At 38.6% G+C, this 13,008-nt stretch overlaps 1 protein-coding gene across 3 annotated transcripts in view; it reads left to right on the plus strand.

Moving 5' to 3' along the window:
- RAB3B (RAB3B, member RAS oncogene family) overlaps window positions 1-13,008 on the plus strand; it is a 55,142-nt gene that overhangs the window by 8,469 nt on the left and 33,665 nt on the right. For all 3 annotated transcript variants that reach the window (XM_083619620.1, XM_083619618.1, XM_083619619.1), the window contains exon 2: window positions 1,876-2,103. In XM_083619620.1, the coding sequence (XP_083475746.1) occupies window positions 1,876-2,103 (228 nt within the window). The remainder of the gene's footprint in view (window positions 1-1,875; window positions 2,104-13,008) is intronic.

Below are 13,008 nucleotides of genomic sequence, written 5' to 3' on the forward strand. Positions count from 1 at the left end.
TATAATCCAACAACATTAGGAGGACTGCAAGTTCCCACCTCTGCCCTAAATAAAGGAGGAAGGTTATATAAATCTAATAAGTAAGTAAGTACCATAAGTATTCAGAGACGTGCAAGTAATAATAACAGAAGCAAGCACCTAGTATTGTACATAGAAACTCCACATATATTCAGGTAAGCTCTGGGATTAGGGAATGGAAAAGACAGAAATCCTACCAACCTGGGTTGTTGTTTTTTTTGACAACCCTCTTTTCAGACTTTTCTCTGCAACTGTGATTAAAACAACAACAACTATTCCATATTCTGAATTCCAGGCTGACCATTGCATATAGATTCCGAACTATATACAGGCCTGACTATTTGAATAGTTGCCATTTGAAGCCATTGTTTCAAGCCAGGAACTGTTGCCAGATGAAAAGAGGTGAAGACCATAGGGAGCAGATTTCTCAGGGGTATCCCGTTATAGTCTGCTTAACAATGCGTGTAAACATTTTGTGGGTACATATTCATGCATTTTTAGTGTGTACAGTACTGGTGCAAAAGCTGGGAGGGGAATATTATTCCTTTACTGCTTAACCCTTTTATTAGTTTACATTTGCATTTATTAATTTAAACTATCTATTCCCTCTTTTTCTTTCCGCACCAACTTCTAGGTGGGTATATTAATAAGCTGTTCCTCACCATGTTCATGCATTTCTGCTTTCATTGCTAAGAAGCCCAGTGCTTTTTCCTAAGGGAGAAATGTACAAGCAATAAGCTTTGCAGTGCCCAGTTACAATGAAATTGACATGGCAAATTGGAATCTACTATATTGATAAGAAGTAATGAATTTCCCAGTGGGAAAATTTGCAAGGAGCAAGAAAAGAATAAGTCCCAGAATCAAACTGACTAGGTAACTGGCATTAATACTTTTAATGGGAAAGGTTTTCATTGGTCACATTTAAGTTTTCTCCTAATAGTCTTCTATAAGTCAGTTTTATTGTACATAGTATCTCCACAATGACAATCTTATTTGGAATCCTTTCTTTTTATTAGTGAGAAGAATTGACTTATCATCCTAGGGAAATTTCAAAATATAATATCCATGTGGTACCTGAATGAGAAAATGACAGAATACCTCTTCTTATAAGAGTGTCACCTGTGATGTTTTGATGTACTCGGATTGACATGGGAGCAGGAATCTATCACTTTAGCTGCTGTTCAGTAAACAATGCAATAATTAATACAATCTGGGAGCCAGGTGGCTCCATTTAGCCTTGGCACAAAGTAGGATGTTTTTTCCTTCTTCATTGCGAAATGTTAGCCAACGACACTGAATTCTAATAATGAAACTTGGTCTGTTCAGTTCATATCAGCACGTAATGTAGGCAGGATTAATCATCTTTAAAATGTGCTATCTGTTCATAATGAATCCTAGGGATAGGGTGAATATGGCAGAGTTATTCATAAGCTGTGTTTCTAAGCTATTCTCAGTTTATCTTGATCAGGGCACTGTCAACACCTGTTATCAAATACAGTACTCATTGAGTAGTCTATAGAATTATCCACACATGTATTTTCTTTATAAATCTAAACAGAAATAAAACCACATGCATCCCGCACTATGTTATGGTTATGGAAGCAGGTGTTATGTGCAGATCCGCTTCTGAATCAGGTCCTGCAAGTATGAAAAAGCAATTGCTTACTCTTGATAGATCCGTGTATGTATTGCTCCTGGAATGGAGCCGTAAGTTCCACATTATACAATCACTGCTATCAGCTTTGATACTCTTGGTCACCTGGAGATGAGGGCATGTGAGAGGGCATTGCAAAGTGCATATTCTGTTCCTGAATAAATTAAATCACAGAGACAAATGTGCTACTCTTATTTCCTTAGATGGCTTCCGTAACAGATGCCAGATATGGACACAAGGATGCTTCCGACCAGAACTTTGATTATATGTTCAAACTCCTGATCATTGGCAACAGCAGCGTGGGCAAGACTTCCTTCCTCTTTAGATACGCTGATGACACTTTCACACCAGCCTTTGTCAGTACTGTGGGGATCGACTTCAAAGTGAAGACTGTTTACAGGAATGACAAGAGGGTAAAACTGCAGATTTGGGTGAGTATCATTTATTCTGGAATCATTAACCTTATGCACTAATGTAATGGAAAGTGGATCAAATTGTGGTTATGGTATATTTGTACTACACAGGCCTTTTGCTTGCATTTTATTTAAGCAGAAGATGTATTAATTATTTGTTTACCTTCTGTCCCTTCTTCTAATGGAAGGGCTTCTTCCATTTGTGGTAGGAACTGAGATCCAGGGGAAGCCTTCTGCTGGAGGGATGAGGGTGATTTTTGCTGATTCCCCTTTCCTCTGAAGTACCCTCACCCAATAACACCTGACATACTATTCTGTAAAGTTTTCCAACCCTCTGAAACAGCTTTTAGGGGGCACAAGGAGGAATAAAAGTCATCTCCTTGCCTACCCCTAGTGGAAGCAACCCATGAGTAAAGTAGGCTGGATCCAACCCAGAATCTGGATCTGAAACTATTATCATTGCTCTTTATGGGTTACTGAGATCATTTGGGACAGCTGTTACAGTATGTCTTATTGTGTATGAAATCAGATTCAAGTGATCCTTCTTTCAGGATGCCTTCACACTTTTTTCTCTGGAACTGCCATGCTTTGCTCACTCACTTTTTACAGAACATTTCGATGATGGTGTTATCACTATAGTGCTTTCTGTGTTGTTCTCCTGTGTTTTCTGGCTTGGGCTTGAGACTGTTTTCTTGCAATCAAATGAAGCTGCAACATTAGCCTGTCTAGTGTGAAGAGGCTTGTAGGGTTCCTGTTCCTTTCAACTAGGGTTAGCTAACCTATGGGCCTCCACATGTTGTTGGACTCCCTTAGCCCCAGCCAGCTTGACTATTGGTGGATGATGGGAATTGTAGGCCAGCAATATCTGGAGAGCCACAAGTTAGCCATTCCTGCTTTAAACACTTATTATTTGCAAATTTAGTTACTCTAATTACTTCCATTTTATTATTTCTTGTTGGTCCTGGCTGGCAGAAGAGCCTCTCAACTGCCCCTTAAATTACTTCTATGAACTATTCCATATCAGTTTCTGTTCCCACAGTCAGTGGCGTAGCGTGGGGGTGCAGGGGGGGCCGGCCGCACCGGGCGCAACATCTGGGGGTTAGGGTTAGGGGGCGCAAATCCACGGGTTAGGGGGCGCAAATCCACGGGTTAGGGGTGCAAATTACTTGCCTTGCCCCGGGTTCTGACAACCCACGCTACGCCACTGCCCACAGTGGGGAGGAGGGAGAGTCTATAGAAATCACTTTCCTCTGTTTTTTCTGTATTGTATTTAATAAAATGGCAGCCCATATCTTCCTGCATTATCTCTTTCTCTCTGAGCAACATTCATGGTAACCGGTGGGGGAAGAATGGGGGAATCATACCTATTTTTTTCCTTGTACCGCCACTTATCACCAAGGAAATCTTCACCTCAGAGTTACATACACCAACCTCCTTGACAGGCTATACTTCTCCCTTTGTCCATACTCCCTGTACTATCATTGACTCAACCAAACTTTGGGCTGTGTTCACATTACTGTCTTTCAGTACAGTGAAACTATCCCCCCCCTTTCACAGCTCCCCCCTGCAGGCTGTTCACAACAGCATAACCTTACCGGTGTTTGATGTTTTTCTGATTCTGGACACATCAGGGGGCATTAATGCGAAGCTGTGCAGGAAGATGTCTTTACCCTAAACAAAGATGTTCACACCTGATGGTACATGAAGTATGTGCTGTGGAATCCTAATCATTTTGACATCTGTAACTGAATCTCTTGATTACCAGACTGCAGCATGTAATCCCAATGGACGCATCATTTCATTCCTCCCACCCAAACCTTTGATAATCTGAATATTTAGAATCTATTTGTGATCGAGTTTTTTGTGTTTTTTTCTAAGGTAGTTAAAAGAGCATGCAGTCCTCATGCTTTTGTTTTGTTTCTTATCCCCCTCATTGTTCTACTTGGTTAAAAGATCTGGGTTTTGTATATAAGTGTGACTTTTCCTCTTAGGCTGTGGATGAGGGAGGAATTACAAAAGGAAAGAAAAAGATTAATGGCGCCGCTTTGAAAGTCTCACTTTTGTTGAAAGCTATTGTGGTTGTGCTGTGTAAAAATAGCCTGTTCCACCTCAAAGGCATAAACAAGATATATAATAAAGAATGTATTTTTACATTTAGTACTCTTAAGGTATTTTGATTTGTGAAGGTGATTTGGTTCAAGGAACTGAATAAACATTTCCGAAATTGGAATAGTTTAGTCTTTTTATCTGGGTGATATTATTTCCTTGTGTTAGTGGGGTTTTTTTAAAACCCATGGTTCTTGCAAGTTCTTTTGTGCAGTATAATTGTTTGTGACACTTGCATTTTTAAATGTGTAAATAATAAAGCTTCACAACAACAGCTAAGATCCAAAGAACTGTGAAACTAGTTTGATGAGCCCAAGAGACTACGCAGCACAATCTTTTGTACTGTGTAGTCAGAAATAAATGGGAGCTTAATCCTAAATAAGTGTGCTTTAGCAGGGACAGGGAACCTGTGTCCCTCTAGATATTGCTGGACCACACCTCCCATTAGCCCCAGCCAGCATGACCAGTGCTCAGGGATGATGGGAGTTGTCGTCCAGCAACCTCTGGAGGGCCACAGGTTCCCCATCCCTAGTATATAAGATTGCAAGCTCTTAACTAAGAGCAAGCCCCACTGAACCCAGCAGAACACTGTTAGGCACCCCCCTCAAACAGCAGGACCCCCACAACACATGGAAAACCTTGAAATGGTTTTGAAGTTTTGTTGTTGTGCTATATTCTATATCTTATTATATGCAGTTGTTGTTTTCTTGTGACCCGTTCCTTTGGTGTGCTTCGGTGTAAAAATTATTCAAACAACATACTAGGTGGATTTTCAGAATTAATCTGTGTTTTGATATGGGGGACATTTGATATGATATGTACAAAGATGAAACAAGCCCTTTTGCATGAGCCCAAGTCAGGGATGAGGAACTGGCTGCCCTCCAGGTGTTTTGGACTGCAGATCCCATCAGCTCCAGCTAGCTTGGCCAATGGTCAGGGATGATGGGAGGTGTATTGTGGCAACATCTGTAGGACCACGAGTTCCCTATTCCTGGCCTAAGCAGTCCTATGGGTTTGGGCATGCTGAGCAACTCTGTGCATATTTGCAGTGGTACCTCAGTTGTCAAACGTAATCCGTTCTGGAAGACCGTTTGACTTCTGAAACGCTTGACAACCGAGGCACAATGGACAGTCTGCAATTTTAATTGAAAAAAAATTGAGAAAAATACAATGGAAGCCGTTCAACTTCCGAGGTGCGTTGGAAAATGGAAGCAATTACTTCCGGGTTTTCGGGGTTCAAAAACCAAAATGTTTGGCAATGGAGACGTCTGAAAACCGAGGTACCACTGTACTTGGAAGCAAGTTCCACTGCATTCATTAGGGCTTACTCCCAGATAAATGTGTTTAGGATTGCAGCCTTATGTGTTTAAGAGCTAAATTATAATCTCCCTTTGTCTCTGGGCTAAAAGCCTTCTGATACTCAGTTCTGAACTGCTGGAGATATTAATTACTGATCAGAAAGAAGATACGAGAAGGAACTTGGGAAAGTGGATGAAAGGTTGGAAGAGGGAAAGAGATTCACAGAGGAGAAAGAGAAGAAGAGAAGGAAAGAGAAGGGAAAGGAGAGAGAGGGAAAGAAGAGGAGGAAGAAGAGGAAGAAAAAGAGGAAGAGGGGGCGGTGGGAGGAGAAGAAGAGGAAGAAAACGAGGAAGAAACTACAAGGAACTGGAAAATTAGATTATAAGCTTGTGCACGCGTGCAATAAGAATTAAAAAATAAACACATACGATAATGACTCTTAAAATCCTATCTTGGAATGTGAACGGACTAAATGACAAATCTAAAAGGAATAAAATCCTGAAGGTTTTGGTGAAAAAGAATGCTGATGTGATATGCTGTCAGGAAACACACGTGGCCAAAAAACACAAACATATTTTGATAAACAAAAGGTTGGGGGTTGAATTCATTAATTCAGATATAAACGAAAAAAGAGGAGTGGTGATATATGCAAAAGAAAAAGGGGACCCCAAATTAATATGCAAAGATGAGGAAGGGAGAATCGTGGGGATACAGATTAACCACCAGGGAGAAAAATTAAATGTGGTAAATGTTTATGCCCCAAACACGAATAAAGCAGAATTTTTTAAAACACTGGAACAAATATTACTGGATTTAGAGCCTCATAAATTGATCCTATTAGGTGATTTAAATGGAGTTCCAATACCAGAGTTAGACAGAAGTGCAAAAAAGAAAAAATTGAGTCAAGGGAAACTACCAAGATCATTTAAAAACCTTGAAGAAAACTTAGACTTGACGGACATTTGGAGACACAAAAACCCACTGACAAAACAATTTACATACTTCTCAGAGCCGCATCAGAGCTGGGGTAGAATAGACCAGATTTGGGTATCAAGAGAATTAGTAACAAGAGTTGAAAAATGTGAAATACAACCCAGAACCCTTTCTGATCATAATTCGATATCCTTGGAAATTAAGTGTGAAGTACAGGGTGTGTACAGATGGAGAATGAACGAATATCTATTTGAAAATGAGGAGGTAACTGAGAAGGCAAAAAAAACCTTAAAAGATTTCCTTGACTTAAACCTTAATAAAGAGACAAATATTGACACAGTTTGGGACGCCAGCAAGGCGGTGCTAAGAGGCTTTTTAATTCAACAAAACAGCCATAGGAAAAAAAATAAGAGAACAAAAGAAAGATGAAATCCTGACCCAATTAAGAGATTGTGAGAAAAAATTAATAATAAATCCTAGTGATGAACAGACCAAACAAACATCCAAATTGTTACAATCACAATATTCAATGCTAATTAACCAAGAAGTCGAATGGAGAATCAAATCAATGAGGCAAAAATTCTTCGAATCAGCAAACAAAACAGGGAAATTCCTGGCCTGGCAACTACGAAAAAAGCAAAATGTGATTAATAAGATAAAAATAGAAGAAAGGCTTGTGGAAGAACCAAATGAAATAAATAAAAATTTCCTAAAATTCTTTGAAAAACTTTACCAGAAAGAAGAAGAAGACATAATAGAAATAGGAAAATATCTAGAAAATAACAGAATAACATCTATAACGGAGGAAGAGAAAATCCAACTGAATAAGTGCATAACAGTAGATGAAGTTCAGGAAGCAATAAAGAGAACGAAACTGGGGAAAACACCAGGTCCAGATGGATTATCGGCCAAATACTATAAAGTCCTCGAAGAATACTTAGCCCCGGTGTTATGTGAGGTAATGAATAATATTCTACAAGGAGGGAAGATACCGGACTCCTGGAAAGATGCTCACATAACGCTGATACCTAAAGCGGACTCAGACAAATTAAACATAAAAAATTACAGACCGATATCACTTCTTAACAACGATTACAAAATATTCACTGAGATAATGGCAAACAGACTTAAGAATTATCTAAAAAATGCAATACATACGGATCAAGCTGAATTCCTTCCTAATAGACAATTAAAAGACAATGTTAGGCATATAATAAATATCATTGAATACTTGGAAAAGAAGAACGAAATTCCTGCAGCATTTATTTTTATCGATGCAGAAAAAGCATTCGATAATGTATCATGGCGATTCCTATTAAAGTGTTTGGAGACAGCAGGGATAGAAGGTGCTTTCATGGAGGGAATCAAAGCAATTTATTCAAATCAAAGAGCCAAACTGATTATTAATAACAACTTATCTGACACATTCGAAATTTCAAAGGGTACGAGACAAGGCTGCCCCTTGTCACCGCTTCTTTTCATAATGGTGTTGGAAGTAATTGCAAATAAGATAAGGAAAACATCTGAGATACGAGGAATTAGAATTGGGGTGAAAGAATTCAAACTGAAAGCATATGCGGATGACCTGGTAATATCAGTTGAGGACCTGGTACAGAGTACTGACAAAGTTCTGGCACTTCTAGAGGAATTTGGGAAAGTAGCGGGCTTCAAGTTAAATAAAACTAAAACTAAAATGATGGTTAAGAATATGGGAGAAGATCTAAGGAGGCAGCTAGAACTCCAATCGGGAATCAAAGAAGCAAAAAAGATAAAATATCTAGGAGTGTGGATAACGATGAAAAATATAAACTTAATGGCTGATAACTATACAAACACCTGGAAGGAAATCCAAAAGGAACTAGATACTTGGAATAGGATAAAACTCTCCTGGTCAGGCAGAATGGCTGCAACCAAGATGTGTATATTACCGAAACTTCTATTTTTATTCCAAAATGTCCCAGTGATTAGAGGAAGTGCAATATTTAAAAATTGGCAAAAAATTCTCTCTAAATTTATATGGCAAGGTAAAAGACCGAGAATTAGATTTAAACTGCTAACGGACAGAAAAGACAGAGGAGGATTCTCGGTCCCAAATCTGAGAGTGTATTATGAAGCCTCGTGCCTTTGTTGGCTTAGAGAATGGGTTACTTTAAAAAACACAGATCTGCTAGATTTAGAAGGCTTCGGTTTAAGATTTGGTTGGCATGCTTATCTCTGGCAGAATAAGGAAAAGGTGCATAAAGGCTTCTCAAACCACATTATCAGAGGAACATTGTTAGAAGCGTGGGAAAAGAATAAAAATCTACTGGAAAAAAATACCCCCTGGTGGCTATCCCCTATCGACATATTAACTACCAAAAAAACAAATATGGAAGGTGAGAGATTGACCTATGAAGACCTCCTGGAAAGATCGGAAAGAGGATGGAAAATTAGATCTTATGAAGAGTTAAAAAGCAAATTAACAGGTTGGCTGCAGTATCATCAAATTAATGCCTTATGGAAGGAAGATAAAAAGATTGGAATGAATGAGAAAAAATCAAAGTTCCAGGTAGAGATAATAGAAAGTAAAACTAAACTGCTATCTAAAATGTATAATCAGCTATTAGAGTGGGACACCAAGGACGAAGAGGTTAAGGAGGTTATGGTAAAATGGGCAATAGACATTGGATATAATTTGGATTTTGAAAAATGGACGAAGTTGTGGACTAAAGGAATGAAATTTACAGCCTGTACTGCCCTCAGAGAAAATATGGAAAAGATGATGTATCGTTGGTACATCACCCCTGTGAAATTGCAAAAAATGTATAAGACTGGCGACAAAAGGTGTTGGAAGTGTAAATCTAAAGAGGGAAGCTTCTACCACATGTGGTGGAAATGTGCAGAAGTTAAAAAATTTTGGGATTCCATCTACAACGAACTAAAGAAAATACTTAAATATACCTTTGTCAAAAAGCCCGAAGCCTTCCTTCTGGGAATGATCAGAGAAGAGATTAAGAAAGAAGATTATATAATGTTTCAATATGCAACTGTAGCTGCCAGGATTCTGTTAGCACAAAACTGGAAAACCCCAAATACCCCGACCGTTAAAGATTGGCAAATTAAATTATTTGAGTATATGGATCTGGCAAAAATGACGCAGAACATTAGACAGCAAAAAGGTTCAAGGTTTATCGACAATTGGTCTAAATTCATAACATATATGGAAACAAATTCTAGAGATATAAAAATCACAGTAGGTTTAATATAACCCTTGCGATGTGTTTATGCTAAAAAATGAAAAACTGCAGAATGGATTTAATATTCACATAACCCAAAACCGAGATGGAGGGAAGTCAAACGTTATTTATTGTTAATTAATGTTTGTTTTTTGGTTGGTTTAGATGTTTTGATTTGGTTGATGTTTTCTTTTTCTTTTCTTTTTTTGGTATGTGTTGGCTATTTTTCTTTTTCTTTCTTTGCTGTTGTTTGGTTATAGAAAATGAATAAAAATAAGTTAAAAAATAATAATAATTACTGATCAGAAAGGAAAGCTTGGATAGCAGTGTTTTCCCATTTTTTATTTTTTTTAAAAAAATCAAATCGAAGAGTTAAGTTAGCACAGTCCATAGCAGATGGCAACAGCATTACTGTACACTTAGGTTGCCTAGCAGCCAGAGAAAAGTGTATTGAAAAGACCAGGAGGGAGCCAGAGTAGATGAATAGAAGTGGACTTTAAGTGAGAAAAGGACAATGTTGCCTACTTTGCACTGAAAAGCAAAACTGGGTCCTATATATTTATTTGGTTACAGGAATGCTGCTATTAAATAACTAAGGGTAGATCATATGAAAATGTCAGCTTTTCATAATCTCAGAGTTATTACCAACTCACATCTCTTGGCCTTGCCAACCTCACAGGATTGTTGTGAGGATAAAATTGGGAGGGGGGGACCATGTACATTACCTCAACTTTTTTAGAGGAAAGGTGGAATGTAAATCAGTGTTTATGCTGGAATTTGCTCTTGTTGTGATACTTAGTGATTACATAGGTATTTAGATGCTTTTTCTGTTTTTAAGGTGCTCAAAGAACATGGTTATTGAGTGGCATATAAATGCTATAAACAAACACATATTTTTTCACCATACCAGAATGAGGCCCATTTTAACTTGGCATGTAAGCTTGAGAAGGGGAGCTGTGATGAATTTTGTTTCCTCCACTTCCTTAACAATCCACTAATACTGAAAGTTACTGCTTTTCTACCTGCCCTGGAAGCTGAACACATCCTCAGTTGGATCTGGGGGTGCATTTCTTAACAGTCTGGTTTGCACATAAAATATGGTGTCTGGCAGACAATCAGACTTTGGTTTATTGTGTCACAGAATAGCTAAAAAGGACCTTCAGAATGACTTGCAGCTCTTTGCTTATACCTCTGTAGCTTCTGGGTGGTGACAGCTCCTTCGCTATAGTTAAAGAAGAGGTTGGGTTCTCACATAATGCTAAGCTATGGTTAATGTTAGCTAAGGTTTGTAAGCCAACTACAAACCCTGGTTAATGAGCTATCTTTAACCATAGGTAATAAATCATAGATAAACTGCTGGATTGGGTTCACACATTGCACTAAGCCATGGTTTTATAAACTATAGTTTAGTGTTACATGTGAAAAAGGCCATTCCATGAGATTTTTTAAAATCAGCAGTAAATTCAGCATCAAATTTTATGCTCATGGAAGAAAAACACAGTATTTTTCTATGTATAAGACGCCCCCACGTATAAAATGCCCCCTATTTTGGGGGACTCAGATTTAAGAAAATGGGGAGGGGAGATGTATCCGTGTATAAGATGCCCCCTATTTATTGACATTATTTTTTAGGGGGAAAACCTAGTCTTATACACTGAAAAATATGGTATGTACCCACATTTGAGGGAACGATATCTGCCTTGTATCATATCCATTGAAAATATTCAGTGAACTAGATTTATGGGCAATATTAATAATTTTCATGAATGGTAGATACAGTTCCACAGCAATCATGCACAGCTGCTACCAGAAATATCTAACATCATCCTATTTTTGTAGAGATAATTAAAGCAAATTGAAACTTGACAACCACAAATTACGCTGGATGACTGTTTCTTTTTCCTTTCTTTTGCCAAAATCAATTTGGATGCAGCTGCCTACATGTAAAATATGTTAACAATTTTTTTCCATGCACGTACAAAAATTGGTGCGAAGCACGTAAAGTGATGCAATGATGGAAATCTATTTTTGTCTGAATGAAACAAATTCTGTAGCTGTGATTCTGTAATCAAGTGTGCCTAATTTTATACTGCAATGTTAGAAATATATATTTTTTATTCAAAAATAAATAATTATGTATCATCTGTTCTCAAACTCGAGAGTTTCCCATTTCTGATGCAGCTGTGAAGTATTCATCATGAACTACTCTAGAATTGCTGCTTGCACCAATTCATCTCTAAAAGAGACGCACAGCTGCTAAGCTGGATGTATGAAAAATGAGTAATACTGTACATAGATGATAGAATGTACATACAACTGAAACAAGAGGAACTAAGGAGGTTATATTGTTATAAAATCAATATGCAAGATGAGCTAAGAATGTAAGATGATCTAGGTTTTTAATACATTGAAACTGGAGAGAAGATTTAGGGGAAGATGTGGTTATGGGAGCTCAGATTCCCAGTGATCTTTTTGTACCTCTCCCATCAGATGTCAAGGCAGTAAAGAACTACACACTTTTTAGAAGACATCTGAAGGCAATGCTGTATTGGGAAGTTTTTAACGCTGGACGTTTTATTATGTTGTTATAATCTGCTGGAAGCCACCCAGAGTGGCTGGGGAAACCTAGCCAGATGGGCGAAGTATCATCATCATCATCATCATCATCATCATCATCATGTAGTTGTTATTATTATTGTAATTGCGCTTAGTTACCAGAATATGATCCTATTAGGACACTGCTTTCACATCTTTTATTGACTCATTGTAGTGATCCTCTTGAGCAAGCGACATTAATAGGTGAACCAGAAACACACTGATCTTTGCAGTACTGACCAGGGCCCGCCCTCCCATGAGGCTGTGTTAAGTGACCGCCTCAGGCAGCAGGATCTGCACAATCTACATAGATCTGACCCCCAATACATAGGTGTGGCTGCCCTGTAATGCTTCTTCTCCAGCTGCTGCCTGCCTCTCTTCCTTCTCTGGCCTTGGCTTCTGGGTTGGTTTCAGTTTCTGCCTCCTTTTTGCCTGGGCAGGGGGCTGCTGTGCAAGCCTAACACTGCCTCCTTTTCACGGAGGCCAGAGAGGGCGAGAAGGAGAAGCCAAAGCTGCTGCTTTACCAGTGTTCCCTCCCTCCCTCCCTTCCTCCCTCCCTCCAGATGCAGATCTTCATTCTCAACTTCTCCCCGCCCCCCCCCCATATTGATGCTGCCTCCCTTTTCCCTGATGCTGATCTTTATTCCAATAGATGGAGGCTCAAGGTGGCGTTTCCCTCCTTGTTTAAAACATCACAACCCTGTGACTGAACTATAAATGAGAGTTATGTCCAAACTGCATATTACATGTCTCATACCAAATAAATAAACACCTC

This window comes from Podarcis filfolensis (assembly GCF_964270895.1).
Source record: "Podarcis filfolensis genome assembly, chromosome: 6".
NCBI lineage: Eukaryota > Metazoa > Chordata > Lepidosauria > Squamata > Lacertidae > Podarcis > Podarcis filfolensis.